The sequence below is a fragment of the Notothenia rossii genome, assembly GCF_949606895.1.
Source record: "Notothenia rossii genome assembly, chromosome: 2".
Classification (NCBI taxonomy): domain Eukaryota; kingdom Metazoa; phylum Chordata; class Actinopteri; order Perciformes; family Nototheniidae; genus Notothenia; species Notothenia rossii.
Window position 1 is genome coordinate 87,280,896 of NC_136904.1, and position 17,850 is coordinate 87,298,745.

Genomic DNA, 17,850 nt, shown 5'->3' on the forward strand with positions numbered 1-17,850 from the left:
GCGGAGCTGCTTTCTTAATGTAAGAGCCCTGAGCTCGTTAATTACTTAGAGACTGTCCAGGAAGTAGGCTAATGCAGTTAGACAAGAGGGCTCGTCTATAAGGCTATACCTTGACCTATTGCTACTGAAATCCATGATCAATAATTCATTCTGACATGATGGGTAACCGGGGAATATTTCCATATGTTACCGAATGGGAATAATAAACATGACTCCTCTTCATAGCCCATAATAGGAATTAGTCAGAAGACAGAAAAGTAAGGCATTGTGGGTTTCACTTTGTTTCTCCAGGGCATCAAAAGCCTCTACATACACACAACATATAAACAAAGCAGCCATACAAGCGCACAGAAAATAAAAATATGAAATGCATTTGCCACATCCGCCAAAAACACTCTCATATCAACATGACTGTATCCTACTCGTGTCACCCCAAACAGCCATCTCACCAAGCCGCTGCCTTAAACAAACATTGCGCTACCTCCATTTCATAAATTCTTTAAACTCCGGGGTTTCTCTCAATTATTCATGCTTCAAGAGCATCTGACGGCCGCATTGCAGCATTCTCTTTGAAAGATCGGCGCCTAAAATAACAATGTCTTCACTATAGAGAACACTGTACACATCCATCCGATGGCATGCAACTCTTTCCCGATTGCTTTGGCGTACAGTTTTTAATGGACGCCAGGTAGAGCTCCTAATCCTGGAATAAGTGATGTTACACACACACACACACACACAACCACACACACACACACACAGGTTTCGATGAAATATTGAGGGCCTTTCCCTCTGATGAAATCATGTGAATAAGGCGGTGGCTGGTTGCTCCTTTCTTGCTGTGGCGGTGTCCACATCTCTGGTTAATGAGATGAGCCGTGAGATGTGGGGAAACAAATCCAGCACAAATGCAGAGCGAGCAAGGAGGCTGTTGTGACATCTTATAAAAGGCGGAGGGACCAGAGGAATAACCAGGGGCATTTAGGAGCAGCCGCCCACTTTAAACAGCTCCATCCGGTTTGAAATGTTTTACACAAACAACTCTGCCAAAGAGCTGCTGGGATTTTGTGTGTTTAATGTTGCTTCAAATAATAGTTTGTGGGAAATCTTAATATGCTAAGTGAGGTTTGATCCATTTCAATTTCATCGCTGTGTGTTCATTATAGAGATTGAACACAAGCTAGACACAATTACAGATTGAAAGAGGAGATTGCTAACGACAACTAATTTACACATTGTCGACCCATTAATTAAAAAGGGTGGGCTGGTTATTAGGTTTCACTAGTCTTTCTAAAAAAGGCAAAAGGTAACCCAAGGTTTTACTAATCATATTTTAAGATATATTATATATCGGAATTGTACTTTTTACGTGAAGCAGAAAATGTAATATGTAAATAAATACCCATAAAACTAAAGACTTCCGGAACTGCTTATACATCATATGTAAGTCCTTTCCCCACAATATCCACCTTCATTCTTGTCACTGTTTCCAGCTTTTGATGTGTACTTTCTGCTGTTTCGAGAACAAATATATTTGCATCCAGCCTCCTATCCGATTGGCCTTGCTCAGCTGATAGCAGGGATGTTAAACCCGTGTTTAAAGCTTTGTATAAAATGTTTTTTGTTGATGAAAGGCCACACGTCATGTGCTGAATTTTTAGGTATTCCTTTATTACAGATGTGTTTTACTCCTGAAACAAAACAAACTGTAAGATCTGATTTAACTTCGGCTTTCTCGAGGACTGGAAAAAATTGTACTGTGGTTTGTGGTTGAGAGACATCTCCAACACTCTCTGCTCAATTCTCCGCCGCTGTTCACTATAAGCTGAGATAATGTTTGCTAAGCTAGGCTAAACATGTTGCAGAGTTCTCCCTCTGAGTCATAGCTCATTCATTTTCATATTGATCTTCTCTTGAGTTTCATGGCCCACAGAATGAATCTCCGAACATGCCCCACTAATCACAAACAGGTCTATGTGACAGACGTGATCAATGCTGCCATGTAACCATCACAAGAGTCAACCTAATAGCAAACAAATTACTAACATGAAACATGAAAAAGGTCAAAGATGGGTTCGGTATGTAAGTAACAGTAAAACAGGGGAAAATGTGTTGTCTGGGGATTCAAAATGGACGAAAGAGAAGGAATATAAAAACTGTCAAAATAACTATAATTTCACGGGAAGACTAGGGTTAGAGGAATGTGAGAATTTGGCAAATGTCAAATATCTGGAACAAACTACCAGAAACCTGCAGGTCCGCTGCAACTCTCACTACTTTCAAATCCAGGCTGAAAACTTTTTGCCGCTACTTTTATTTGAACTATTCACATCTTACACTGCATTGTAACTTTTATTAATGTTTCTAATGTGTGTTATGCTCTTAATGAGGCTGTGGCTGAGTGGGTAGTGTGCTGGACTTCGAATCAGAGGGTAGCAAGTTCGAGTCCCACTGCAGTCAGCATGTCGTTGTGTCCCTGGGCAAGACACTTCACCCCAAATTGCTCCTGTGGGCATTGTCCACACTACTCAATGTATAAAAGCGTCTAACAAATGAAATGTTAATGTCTTTCAATTTTGTAAAGCACTTTAAATTGCCTTGTGTTGAAAAGTGCTATATAAAGTAAACTTGCCTAGCCTTGCCTGATGATGGATATGATAAGTCCCAGGTTTGTCAGAACACCAATAACACTGGGAGCTGGAACCGTTATATTCCAAGCAATAAATACACAGTACAATAAGTGAATTTACCGGTGAAGAAGTTCTTGGCGCGCAGGTAGCTGACGCTCAGGCGGAGGATGGAGAGTTTGTCCAGACTGGCGGTGACCTCCTCGGGGAACGGCAGCAGGCTGGCCAGGCGCTCCAGCTCCCCGTTCAGACGGTCCCGATGCCGTTTGGACGGGTTGGACTTGGCCCCTTCAGAGGGTGCCTGCTTCACCCTGAAAAACAATAAATGGAGAGAGGTCACAACAAAATCCCCAGGATTTGGTAAGGGCCCAAGGGGACCCCAACGGTAATATAAATATGACTTCTCGTGATATCCTTTCATTCATTCAACCATCAAGCCATAGAAAACATGTTTGGGTGCACTGATAGATTTTGAGATTATAAAAAATACACCTTGATGGTCCTATACCAGATGTTGCAATATTTTTAAAGTTCTTCAAATTATTTAATAGAATTTCGAAAGTTAAAATAAATGTTTTGCATGCATTGTTTTTTGCACTTTCCATAAGAAGGACACAGCAAATGATTGCAGCTCAATTGTGTGTGAGTGCTATTTTTAGCAACTCAAAATCAACTTTAGTAAAAGCATTTTGATCTACGCACGTGCTTCAAATTAATTTGCCCTTTTTTAAGTGGATTTATTAAAACACATTTTTCATATTGACACAACATTTCCAAAGATTTTGCAGTTTGGGAAAGGGTAATTAAATGTCTTCTAAAACATTGTTAGCTGTAGGCTTGTATCAAAGGTCAATACTTTCCAAAATACAACACATGTAATGCAGGAGGAGGCAGATTAAAATGAGTATTTCTAACTTGTGTAAAATAGTATAACCTTTGCTAATTCATAAATATAAAAGAAAGGGCCTTACTATGAAACCCCATCTCAGAGAAAGATTCTAAGTTGGGTCATGACACAGAAAAAAAGGAAAAAAACATTTGTGATGCATCACATGAATGATATTAATATAAATACCCTAAAAAGACAAATACACACAAAAAAATAATATTTAAATGTTCCTAACCTGCCTATTATTATTATTATTATTATTATTAATATCATTGTTGTTTGATAAGAATATTCCTTTATTCTTTTGACCATTCCTGTACCTGTGACAAGTATTTAAATGAGAAAAAAAAAAACACTGAATACCCTGAAAGGAGGTTATTATTATTTTTATTTTTTTAAATGGGGTCTGTGTAGCCTTAACATAGTCAGAAAAGATTAGGAACTTGGATTTAGTTGTCGTTTTTATTTTTCTTGGACCTACAAACATCAACAATATTGCAGAAAAATATTTGACACTAAGCATTCAATTGATTGGCTATTACTGTTCATAACTGATACATTCATCACTTAGCTTCAATATTGATGGAGATACTGCACTTCAGTGATGGAAGCCAGTGTGCTTGACCTGTGTGTGTGTGTGTGTGTGTGTGTGTGTGTGTGTGTGTGTGTGTGTGTGTGTGTGTGTGTGTGTGTGTGTGTGTGTGTGTGTGTGTGTGTGTGTGTGTGTGTGTGTGTGTGTGTGTGTGTGTGTGTGTAGTAAAAGGAATATTTTTTAATCATGATTAATTCAAAGTTTGTTTTTCTGTTTGGTCCAAAAGATGTAAATACAAAATATAAAAAAGAATACTGCTTTAATGCAATACATCTTCACATCGGGGTTTCTGCTACCAGCAAGCCATAAATCAATAAATTATCAAAACAGTCATTGATCAATGTATCCGTTTGTGTGTGTATTCATGTGTGTTTACATGAAAGGCCTTTTCTTGATCCACTTCTTTCCTCAGCTGAAAACCCGATTACTTTTTCTCACGACTTGTGTTTCACCAACAGTTTTACATTCACTTTTTAAGAATTATAATACACCCTATACATTTTTGTCTTTAATTTCTCCCATATTTTAGTATTTACAAAGGCACCTGTCCCACTGCCTGTAGCAGGTCTCACTCACAGTCACTTCATGAATTTCTTGGACTTGGACTTTGAGCAGAAGCTACGGCAGAGAGCTGCAGTCATGTTAACCAGCAGATGAATAACGTCCTCACCAGGCAGCAGCAGTCTGACTGGATGTTGAGTCTCACTGTGCAGTTAGGAGCTTTTCTAAACTCAGTCACATGTGATCACATCACAGAACACAGAGCATACAAAGGCCTGCTTTTGTTTCATACGCTTTTGCTTAAATGTTTGGACCTGGTTTTAAATTGTAATAGTGGCAGTGAAATGGCTGCCTGAATATGATGTCACAGCCAAACAATAAATGCAACTGCTCAGTCTTTATAATTATAGCTCAGTTATAATTATTGTTTTTGTTCAATTTTGAGGTTCTTATCATTAATCCTAATGGTTCAATCAAATGTATGCTTGGAAAAAGTCAGGTAAAAGTGGAAACTGTTCGATCTAATAAAATAAAAAGGGACAAGGCATGTTTTTCGTATTCAGATTTCTAAAATATTAGGCCTGACAAATTCATGATTTAAATAAACGACCAATCATGCAATACCCCTAAACCGATCAAAACATGACGAGAAAAAAAAGCTCTCCTCCGAAGGGCGTTATGACAGAAAATGGCGCAACACCAAGAGGCTCAGTGACATTTTGAGAAAAAACTAAACAACAAAAATATAAAAGCACATTAGTTGATTTGTTGTTTATTAACTGTGAAATATAAAAAATGTATTTATGAATTAGAATCAAAAGGGAAAAGTTTAAGGTTAAAATCAGGCTGCAGTTACAGGCCTGCAATAATCCGCAGGCATTACAGTATTGACCATTTCCACCGTGTTAAAGTGCATAATACGACCAAACGTTTATTAATAAATATATAGTTATCAAATGCAGGTGTATTAAAATTACTTTACATTAAGAAACAAACGAAATCTTGAATGAAATCGATGTTCTAAATCGATTAAGAATCTGGTTTCTGTAAGGTGCTTGTCGCAGGTTGGTTCATTTTGAAACTAACATCCCAATAACGCATACTCTGCAGGTCGATTTAACATTTAAATACGAGGTTTATTTCAATGAAAAGTATATATTTGGCAATAGTAATACAAATATATTAAAAATAAATTGAACTTACGCTCTCTGGACTGGTTTTCTCCTCTTACGTCCAGCATACATGACGGCTCTTCTTATATAAGCCTCGGATGAATCCCTCAGAAATACACAGAGCCTATTTCTCCGCTACATGTAAGCCAACAACAATAATGTTCGGTAATCCTCCAGATCAAGACTGTAAACACATTGTAAAACTGAGAAAAATATCAAGTAAAACGAAAAGAAAACACCGAACGCGATAAATTCGGTGGAGCAGGACTCTTCTGCCTCCTATATATGGGCCGCTTCACTTGGGAGTTCAACCAAAAGCTGCAGGAACAAAACTAAAACAGGAGGTTCTGCAGAAACAGATCCGCTAAAAAGGACAACGCAGAAACACGATGAAAGAGTTGCTGTCCCATTAGCCCTCACAGAAAGATGAAGTTGCTCCAAGTAAAAAGGCGATGTTGAGTGTCATCCAAGAGAAAAAGGATGAAATTATCTGAGAAGAAACTCAATCTGCAGAGTAACCCTGCTCCTCATTCCTCCAGTTTATAAATATTACTAAACAACTCCAAATAACTGCAGGGAAAGCTTCAGATATTTTACATGTTATAATCGACATCAGTGGTGCACTCCAATTAGCGTCGGACATGAGCTGCAAGGGGGGCAGCGGGAGCGCGCATTCCACTGGCGGGCACGCCCGACACAGGTTTCTGACTGGGGCGCGCTCAAGAAGCTTCTTATAAATTACAACACCGTAGCGCGGGCAAGTGGGATAGTCTCCTGGAAACACAGGCAGAGAGTGCACGCCGGCGCGTTCACGAGCGAGGTCCACCGTCCAATCAGCGCTCAGATGAGAGATGGAGGTTTATGTTGAGCCTGCGGTGGCCCGTGCTGAATGTGGGTCAGAGGTTAGACTTTTAAATAATGGAACTGAATTCATTTCAACATCCAGAAGAACTCTCTGAGGATGTTCACCTGCAGCGAGCTTCAGGAAAGGAGAAGAACCTGCAGCCAGGAGACTAAAAACAATGCTAGTAGATCTGAAACTATAGTTATTTATTTGAAGCCACTTCGTTTTTTAATAAATACAAATGCAAACCTACAGAGTATCACCTGATGTGCAGCTCCTCTCTAGGGAGCTGCAATGTTTAGCTTTCATTCCCCAAGTCTTTTCAGCCACACCAGCAGGCACCTGTTTTCAGTTTTAATTAAACAAATCTAAAATACAGCTTTACTCAACAGGAAAGTGCAGATAGATACAGTGAACTTATGTCTAGTTGCCAACGGTCAATGTTTCTCTCAGGAGTTGGTATAACAGAGCAAAAAGGTGCATATTTGACTTACATTCTCCAGGTGATCATCATATCTTCATGATATAGTCCTTTTTCTTATATGGAGATCCTGTCATTATGCAAATTAAAAAAAGAAAGTTAATGATAGAGGCATTTCCTTGGAAGACAATTTTCAGGAAAAATGCAATATGCACAAATATCATTTTACTTAAAATTAGAATGAACAGTTAAAACTCAACAAGACAGCTAGCAGAAATGTTTTAAAAATATCACTGTATTGTTATTCAGTCATTAATGATTAAAAAAAAACGTTGACATGGTGTGTATTAAGTTATTGTGATAAATGTTGGATCTATATAGAATCTCAGAAGATAAGAATTTCAATTCTAATATAAATCTTTTCCCCCTACCATTAGACATAATTCAGTCAGTAATGCGTTGTTTATTTTTTTACACAAAATACAAGTTTACAATCTACATAATATATGTAAATAATTCATAGCTCGCCTGGGGGAGATGTTGATTATGTGAAAACAGAGATGCAGAGATTAATTGTGTTTTGACAGCAGACAAAGACATACATGTAGATGCTCAGCTACGGAAATGCATACATTTGATTCACATGACCACTTTAGACCCCCTTAGGGTGCTGAAGACCCCCCACAACACATGTAGAAATAAAACTAGGCCAACATGGTTGTATTGTAGTCGACTTCATTTATTGCAGCTTTAAGGTCCCAGAGGATGGTGATGCTGCTCTGTTTTAAGGTGTTACTCCACAGTCATGTGGGAAAGATGACCATTTGGGCCAAGTCAGATATATGTGACTTTTGAAAAACTGAATTGTAAAGCGTTTAAAAAATAGATACATTTTTCCTTTCTGGAAGTAGCAGGGTAAAAAGTACAAGAAGCATTCCAATAATGATTACTGCTATCCAGGTGATGCCAGAAAAGGTCTAAAAGGAAATATGGTTTTGCTAATTAACACAGCATTATGACTGTTTGGGAAATAACTTGTCCCTCTTTTTGAGTGAGAAGTCTGGTACAATAACCACCCCTCACATCAGTGCAAGTTATTGATTGGAGCTTTCATCCAGTTTCTTGGGTTCTAATTATCGACAACTACACAGACAAAGGCAAATCACTTATTCATGATTTACCTCAGCCTTCCTGTCACTCTAAGTTTACTGTGTGTATATTTGAGTTTTTTGCCTGTACACATCGTCTGTAGGCACTTGTCCTTCATGCCTGCAGGAGCTGGGGGTCAGGGACAAGAAAGGTTGTGTGTTTGTTTAGACACTGTGTGCCCCGCAGGAAGGACACACACCACAGCTGTAAATGTGTTTTTCTGCTCTGAGCCGACAGTACCAGGAAAAAAGAGAGCTGTTGTCTTTAAGGTCTGTCTGCTGTCAAGGTCGTCCTGTCAGTCTGGGTGGAGCCGTGCACTCAGCAGAGGAGTCCCTTCAGACTGGATGAAGCACACCAAGCTGGTGGGTGGGTATGGGGGGGGGGGCGGTTATAGTATTTCTTCCATGTTGTACTCATTCCACTTGGGGATATGACCATCAAGTCTACTGCTACATGTTCAAGGATATAATCCTTAGAAACCTAACGATAGAGGACAAAAACAACAGCAGCTACACATAAGGTTTAATGTAGTTAAGGGTTTGATTTCATGTCATTACAGATTTCGTCATGCGTGACAGAACTGTTCCCCACACGATAAGAGTGACTGGAGAACACAGCTGATAGCCAGTGGATGGAACAAAATGCCTGATAAAGTCTTATCTAGAGACGCTGTTGTTGATCAAATTGTTGATGTCGTCAGCTATTGAGCAATAATGAAATTTGGGCCATGCTTATATGGATTCTGGCACCGAATTACATTTAATACAAAGATGTTTAACTTTAGCCTATCACTGACTTGTTTGCCTCAAGTTTTTACATTTTGCCTTCAGCTAACAACATGATGTAATCATGACGTCGAAATAAAAAGGGTTTAAATATTGATTAATTTAATCTGGAGGATTATTTTTCCCATAGTCGACCCACAATCAAGTATTTACAATAGATGTAACCATTTTGGAAACGAGGCAGACTGGCACACAAGTACTAGTGGTATAATGGTTCAGTTTTATGTCACTGAAATTCTTATTATAGACACATGCATTTCCAAACATTTGGTCTACCTATGTGGTAAATGTATTATCTTTTCAATTTACACACGGCATCTATTGCACGTCTGTCCGTCCTGGGAGAGGGATCCCTCCTCTGTTGCTCTCCCTGAGGTTTCTCCCATTTCCCCTTTAAACTGTGGGTTTTCTCTGCAAGTGTTTCCTTGTACGATGTGAGGGTCTAAGGACAGAGGGTCTAAGGACAGAGGGTCTAAGGACAGAGGGTGTCGTGTTGTCATACTGATATTCTGTACAAACTTTGAAGTCCATTGAGACAAATGTAACATTTTTGATATTGGGCTATATAAATAAACATTGATTGATTGATTGATTGATTGATTGATTGATTGATTGATTGATTGATTACAATATCTGTTCTGTCTTTGTGACTCTAAAAATAGTGTGACTTTATTGACAATGCATTACGTTTTCTTTATTGTTTTTCCAGAATATCTTTTTCTTAAAACCATCTGTAACCTATTGTAAAAATTAGATATCTGGCATTCAGCATTGAAGATCTGTCAATCTGTAATGTTGCCTGAAAAAATTCTCTATACGCATTTATTTTTCTAAGCCCTGTTGACAGTGTAAAAGAACTTGGAAAACAAGTCATACAATAAGCTGTATGATATGACGTTAGCACACAGACTCTTGTCCTCAATGTGCCTCTGCAGTGGAAATAATAAACTACTGAAACATGTATGAGGGTTGTCATCATTTAGATTGTGGTCTGGGGTCCAATTCTGTTTTGGAAAAAAGGTCTTGTTATTTTACAGCTTTCACAAAAATACAAAACCTATGACTTTGGAAAGTGGGCTTTTGGTGGTTAGAACATTGCGACCATGTCACTTTACAGAGGATAAACTAGACTACATATAGACTCAATAAGTACAAAGGCCATAAATATTTTTTTTTCTTCTAAACAGACAAACACTTCCTGGAAAGGACAATCTGGTTCCAACCAGTTCCACAGATATATCACAGCCATAGAGTAGTTCTCTAGGTTGAGGCATAAAAAGCAAGCATCAAGGCCAATATTTGTACATTACAGTAAAGTATTGGATACCTTGTAAACTTTAAGTAAACAGTATCCTTATAGGTAGGCTTGCTTTTCTTCTTTTTTTTACCTGAAAGTTATTTAAATAATTATAAATTCCCATTAATAAAATATATGGTATTTTGTAGATCTACAGTAGACATGCAATTCAATAAATTATTCTCATCTAAGCATTAATGCCACATAGGAGGCACACACTAAGTGTAGAGAATGACTTAATTATTAAATACATTTTTTAAATCAAATCCCTGCTGAATTCACACTGATGTGACTCTGGAACTGACATGCCTTTCAACTATGATCAGATGGAAAACACAAAAAAAGCATTTTATTCTATACTTGACATTTTACTGATTGAAGTATGTACTTTATGTTGTTATACAATCTATGGTGGGAACTAATGTGTTTTAGAAGAAGCAAGTGAAGGCTAAACACTAACCAAAGCAGCTCATTTACAAATGCTGGGGCCAAAACGACGGGTTAGGTTGGACAGATTTACTCAAGTACTGTACTTAAATACAATTTTCAGGGACTTGTACTTTACTTAAGTATTTAAATTGTTTGCTACTTTGTACTTAATCCCAACAGTAATATTAAAGGTAAATGGTCTACTTTCACTTCATTTATTTAATATATTTAGTTACTTTACAGATTTGGATTAAAGATGTGAACAACACACAACATAATTCTTTCTACTAAGAATTTACGTACTTCTTCCAACCATCTGGTTCTAGTAATAATGTCTGGGCACATACAGTCTATGGCACGTACCTGAGTTTGGCTAACATTAGCCATGTTTTACCGTGTTGTCCCGCTGTTTTCATTTTTGATAATCCTCTCAGAAGGATGTTTGATATCCAGAAAGCCATTTCTTGAACACGTATAATATACAAATGGAAAATACACGGGAATCAAAAAAGCATATTCTGTATCAAGCTAGCAGTTAGCATGTATGTTGCTGCCAGCAGGTGGGGCCATGCTCCTGCCCCTCATCCAGGTCTCCGGCAGTAACATGAGTTGCAGGATTGTACAGCCTCACAGTTGTTCCTAAATAGCTTTCCTTTCATTGTCAGCTATTTTATAATGTCCATTTCAAATGTAGAGGGTGTGAAATATATTCTTCAAAACGCCATACAATGAGGCAGATGCTTGTTTTATTTATTCTAATGCATGGCTTTTTAATTAAGTACATTGCCCTTTTTGGTCCATGAGGTACCCCATGTTAAGTATTTTAATCTAGTGACAAATAGGCAGTTCAGTCTCATTAAAGTCTACATAAAATAAAATATAGCATTGTTTAATTAATCTTGAAGAAAGACATGAGCTGCATTATGGCAGTTAACTATCTGTTTGAAGTAGTAGTAATATAAATATCCATGATAATCAAAGTAGTAATGATTGTTTATCCATAGTAACATTTTTGTTTTGCCATAATCATCAACCGACAGAGGCCTCTGGGATACAGCTGCTGTTTACATGAGTAACTGGTGGGAAAGAGAGGGAGAGAGAGCCCTCTGGAGGACAATCCATCTTTAATTTCTAAAAGAAATTTAAAAAAAACAGGTCTGAGTCTTTCATAGCAGTGCTGCTTATCCTTGCCTGTCCTTGTTTTCTAAACCCTTATTCTTTTCTCACATACAGATGAAAGGATGAATAGCATTACAACAATTAAATAAAGCGCCAAACACAATTGTAATCATTGCACACATATATTTATGAAAAAGCATTTAACAGTAGACAAAGGCTGTTTTTTTACAACATATATTATGATATATAGATACTATAACTACTAGGCTTAAGTGGATTACATGAACTGAATAGTTGTGACTTTTTTTTCTTTACTTTTTTTTTTTTTACGAATAACAGAAATATGGCAAGGCACATGTTAGCATAGAAACATCATCACCGCTGTGAAGAAAACATTTGGCTCCAGGTTTTTCATAGTGGCTACAGTCAAGACATGTCTGTATCAAAGTCCAATATCCAAGGCTGTTTATAGGCTGTCCTCATCGCCTCCAGTCTGCTTCACACTGAGATCCTATACTTTTTCAACACGTACAAAATGAGAAGCAAAAAGGGACACAGGCGAGAAGGCCATATTATAATGTGTCCAATCAGTTTTAAGCGCTGTACTGAAAGGTTTCCAAAAGAACATACACAATTGTTTCTTAAGGAAAGGTAAAATACTGAGTGAGTTCCCACGGTGCAGCAGGAATACGGTAAAGCTGCCATGTTAATGCTGTTTGCGCTCAGGTTAATCCAAACCATTCATGCCGTTTATTGTAGTGTGGATATTACAAAGACCTGTTGAGAAGCAGATACAAAAGGAACCAACAGGAAAAGGCCAAACAGGAAACACACAAAGCAAAGTGTATATGATCTGAACGCATTGTTGGACCAGTTTGAATGTCAAAGTCTCAACACTAAATCCTCCGCTCATCAATGAAAGAAATCTTACCATCTCTATAGAGATAGGTCAAGCTAAACATGTTCCCTTGTTTCCATTGTATAGGACGTTTTTGTTTAATGGAAAATGGAGCAACAAATTCCTCAGAGCCTTGAAATGCACAATGCAGGATCAATCATTTCATTTACAGTAAGGATACTGTATCTCCTATATGGACATGGCTTCCCTTAAATTAGTGCAGCTCTACAGGGTCGCCTTAGGAAAACAAAAAGGAACATATTATTTAAGATGGGTTATACAACAAGGCACAGATATATTTCATGTATATGAAGATATGTTAAGCTGCCGATCCGGCATCAAGGCACAATAAAGTGTATATGGTCATGCTGATTGCTATATAAATTAATGTTTGGGTTGAAGCAAGATATATTTTAGGGTGTTCCCATGTAGGACCACGGAATATTGGAGAATGGAAAAGAGTATTTCTGTGTGAGGGATGCAGGTGGAACGGGCTGATTAATGACTTGTTTAATTCAGGCGATTTCAATACTGCATCAAGTCAGTTGATTGCATTGTGTTCATCAGCCGTTTGCACTTGTAGAAGTTTAGAAAATACATGAAATAAAGTGCACACCTCTGAGGGATGTCAATGAATAAGTCAGGCTGAGTCTCCACAAGTTAAAGTCATATATTGAAACTGAAACTACAATATGTCTTTCTTGCAATCACTGAGCATTTTGTTGAGATCAGTGCATACAAGTTAAGGGGAATGTGGTGTTAAGTGATTTTTGATGGACTGATTGACTGAAGCTCAGGACTTGCAGTTTACTTTGAGTTCAATTGCTGTGAGTAAGATGCTTGTTAAAATAACCCACAAGTATAGGTTTAGTTAGCAGCAGTGCATTCAAATCAACTCAACTGCAGCTATGCTTATTAAAATATATCACTGAAATGGAAATAAAACGACATTTGCATTGCTCACAGTAGTTAGCAATTGATTTCTCTGCTTTTTCCTGCTGTGTGTACTGTTGCTCTTACACTTTTGGATTTGAGATATGTATGCATGCCTAACTGACAGGCGTTATCCAGAAAAGCACATTTATACTGCACAGATTATCACAGATATCACATGCCGAGTATGTATATGAGAGATTGTTGTGAGCCAAAGCGGATCTCTTGGTGAAACAAATACTACTAATATAGTTACAGATTGTATTATACATTTACAATAACCACATTTAAGGGTTTCATTTAAAATACACAGATTATTTCATCTGTAATAATATTAATTTGAAGGTACAGCTGTGCTTTCAGGTAGGTCACTTTCGGCGATTCTGTACACTGATTACTACGAAGATTTTCACGATGTCTTTTAGAAAAAGTCTCAACTTTATCAGCATTAAAGTGTAGAATGATTATATTTAATCAAAAACAAAACAGTATGTTGAGTTTTTTTGTGTTTTTTTAGGTATTTATACGTTGGGAGATAATGGATGTCCCTGGCCTGGCTTCCCTTATAAAAACCTATTTCTTTGGCTCTTTGGATTTTCTTGACCAATCCTCCCAGCTGGCTCAAGCTCCATCCCGGTAAACGCACATCGGCTTTATACTTCATTATTACTATAGTGTATCTTCACTAACAACTGAAAGCCAAACATTTAAACATCACAGACTGGACGACATATAAATGATACAGAGTTATATAAAACATATGGCAATATTGGTAAGCATGAGAGTCTGTGAATAAGCACTGATACAGGCGAACTTTATACTGAGATCTGTCCTTCTCCGGGGGTTTTCTTTCGCTACAGAAGTAACGCGAGGGCTGACTTCACTCTGTCAGGAACATGGATACGTCACGGGAAGGAGTGGCAAACATCCCATTGAGTTCAGCGGAGACTCTCTCATCCTGCGGGGTCAAGCAGAGAGCACACATGGTGAGTTTAGGAAAACAAAAGAAACAAGCAAAAATCAGGAAAAATCGGAAAGCAGCTGTTTTTCTTTCTCAATACCTTCAACTTAATAATATTAAATATGTGCCGGAATAATTGGCCAAACTAAAGAGCCAATGACAGAACATTTAAATGTTATTATTCTTATATAAAAAAATGACAAAACAAATTTGATTCCTTCTTCTTTAATAAGGAGAGTCTTCTTTGTTTCATATCATGAAACGTGTAACACTGGGGACAAAAGAAGGAACTTGAATGTGTCACATTTGGGTTCTAGGAAGCTTCAAATAGTCTTACAGGATAAACAATGATTTGGTTTCATTGTGGTATGGATGCATACATGAAGTCTCAGTACTATCTTTATATTTGAATATTACTACTTGTGGATCTGTTGCTATGTGCATGTTCTGTTGCTGTGTTGCTATGTGTATTTCTGTTGTGTACAAGCTGTAAACAAATATCCTCTTGGGATCATAAATCTAAAATGGCCTGACAATATTCATTTTTCATTGATTTCTCCATTTCTGATCTTGTGGTTGTGAGATGACTGTTTACCTGTGTGTGTCTGTGGCATTCCAGGTAGTGAGGAATGTTGAGTGTGTGGTCTGAGGAGGGCATGATGGGGGGGGCCGTCAGAGGACTGATGTCAGCGTTCTCCTGGTTGATGGCGGACGATCCCACCACCGGCTCGCTGTGGCTCCACTGGAAGTAGCAGGACCCTTGAGGAGGACTCTGATCCAGGGACGGGTCGGCCCCCCTCAGGCCTGAAGTGCCAGAGAAATCCCGGACGTTGACACCTGCTGGCCCGGAAGAAAAGTGCTGTTCGAACATGCAGCTAATGTGAGTGGCTGCCTGACCGCACGTCAGCCCGTTCTGCTGAGCGTGGTTCAGTCCGGGGACGCTCCGTGGCCAGAGGCCGGCACGCGGGAATGTCTGGTTTTCCTTAAGTTGGCTGTTGCACACTGGCATCAGTTTGTGTCCGTTCTGCATGATGCCAGAGTCAGGAAGCTGCTGATGGCTCTGAGGCCACGGCTGCACCTGGGGGCTGTGCGCCTCAAAAGGGCCCCTTCCTTGCAGGGGATTTGTGGCAAAGGGAACAGGTATATTAGGCGTGCTAGCCGAAATAAAGTTAATGCAAGGAATCAGGGGTGGCAAAATGTCTGTTACACCTGCGGCCACGTGGTTTGGTTGTTGAACAAAGCTCTGCAGTAACTGTCCGTTCGCTGCCATTGCAGGAGCTTGCACATTGTTTTGAGGACGCAGCAGGAACTGGCTGGACTGCGTCTGTGCAGAAATCCCACGAGTGCCGCCCATGTGGTTGTTAGATACCTGCCCGCAGGATTGAAACGGGGCTGAGGCCACACCAGCGATGTGGTTGGGGACAGTGAGCTCCGGGAGCTCTATAGACGGGCTGAAAATGTCATGGAGCTGCAGCTGCTGAAGAGGGAGCAGGTTGGTGTCGGCCTGAGAGATCAGGGGACCGTTGTGAGAGAGTTTCTGGGTGCTGCTGAATATCTGAGCAGACTCTGCTATCGCTGGGCCATTCATTGATTCCTGCTGGTGAGCGTAGAGTCCATTCATCGGAGAGTAATTCAGTTCGGGGCTCATGGTCTGAAACAACTGCTGCTCCCCGAGGGCAGCGGCTGACAGCTGGGCAGTGAAGCGGTTCTGCTGGTTGTTGTTGGCCGCTGTCAGGCAGCTGGGCGGGCTGGTGCTCAGATCTTTCTCCTTCTCTTTGAACAAAACATTATCAATGTAGTCAAAGATGTCATCAGTGAGGATGCTGTCCAGCTCGGATTTGACGTTGTTTCGCTGATCATCGTCCTGACCTAATCTCTTGAGGGCATTTTCCCAGTCCATCAGCTCTGAATCACCCACCTCCAGGTCCTGCAGCGCTGCACAGAAGTCCCCGTCGTGAGTCAACTTCTCCAGGTTGCCAATGACGGCCATCACCGACCGCTTGGCTTCCTCTTTCACTACCACAGGCTCCGTTGTGCCTGTAGCTCCACTCTCCTGCCACGCCTTACCCACGCTGATCAGGGCCTCGCTGTCCATGAACACCTGATCCACAGAAAACTGGCTTTCCAATGCTGGCATGTAGGCCGACTCATCCTGCTTCATGAAGCAGTCCACCAGCGACCCGGGGATTACATGCTGGCTCATGTCAATGGTGCTGCTGAACTTTTTGTCGAACTGATACTGTGTGAGGTCCACCGTCGGGCCGGAGTTGTAGAGGACGCCCTCTCCTGTGGTGCAGCTGAAGGGAAGCTGCAGGCTCCTCTGACGCAGATACTCGTCCCCCTCGGCGTTGCTGAAACACACCAAATAGCAAATGTTACATCACTGCCACCAGGATAGGAGTCTTATTAAGGGGATTGATTGAGCAAGTGTTTTTTTTTATTGCAGGTGCATCTAATGTTCTGCTGATGAAGTGCCCTATAGTAACATCTTTATTATCAACCCATGAAGCCACTGTTGTTAAAGGATCAAAAACTCACACTAAAGCTCTCTGGTCTGCGATGATGAAATCCGGTCTTCCATTTTTGAAGATCAGCTTGGCGTTGGATTTCACCCACACCCAGCCACTGCACTTACTGAGGAGCCTGAAGACAGTCAGACCGGTCTCCCCCGTTTTAATCACTGTGAGATAAAGACAAAAACAACAACCGGGTTATCAGTGAGGTGGCCATGTATGTCTTTGCGTACATGTGGGGTTTTTTCACGCCGAAAATCTGTCTACGTGGAAAGCTGGAAAGGTTATTGAAAACCTAAAGATTACTTTTTGTGGGGCAAGAATTGGCATGAAAAAATATCATGTTCATTTTGGCAGTGGTCCAAATATTTGTAAGGTTTAAAAACATACACATGCTGTAAAACAATGTCAGAAAATAATATATATATATATATGAATATATACATTTACGGAAGAGGATTAGTATTATTATTGTTTTTGGGAGGATTTGAAAACAAACAAAAAAAATTTGGGAGAAAAAAGTCAGAATTCTGACTTTAATCTCAGAATTCAGATTTTTTTCTCAGAACAAGAAAAAAATATTTTTTTTGGTAGAAAAAAAATTCTCACTTTAAAGTCAGAATTCTGACTTTTTTCTCAGAACAAAAAAAATAGTTTTTTTTTCAAATCCTCCCAAAAAAAAAAAACATGTGGCCCTAATCCTCTTCCGTATACATTTAA

The 17,850-nt window shown here is 39.4% G+C and overlaps 2 protein-coding genes across 2 annotated transcripts in view; both read right to left on the reverse strand.

The window, feature by feature from the left end:
• Positions 1-6,415, reverse strand: part of LOC307029713 (aryl hydrocarbon receptor-like) — a gene marked incomplete at its 3' end in the record, with an annotated part of 37,507 nt that extends 31,092 nt beyond the window's left edge. Inside the window, 2 exon segments of the mRNA XM_079665794.1 lie at positions 2,751-2,938; positions 5,813-6,415. Of these exon segments, the coding sequence (XP_079521920.1) occupies positions 2,751-2,938; positions 5,813-5,853 (229 nt within the window). The 5' untranslated portion in view covers positions 5,854-6,415.
• A 5,573-nt stretch (positions 6,416-11,988) lies between these two features.
• The window catches only part of LOC307028068 (aryl hydrocarbon receptor-like), a 36,546-nt gene continuing 30,684 nt past the window's right edge, over positions 11,989-17,850 (reverse strand). Inside the window, exons 9-11 of the mRNA XM_079662812.1 lie at positions 17,156-17,297; positions 15,213-16,968; positions 11,989-14,614 (exon numbers count right to left, since the gene is read on the reverse strand). Coding sequence (XP_079518938.1) covers positions 14,537-14,614; positions 15,213-16,968; positions 17,156-17,297 — 1,976 coding nt within the window. The 3' untranslated portion in view covers positions 11,989-14,536. The remainder of the gene's footprint in view (positions 14,615-15,212; positions 16,969-17,155; positions 17,298-17,850) is intronic.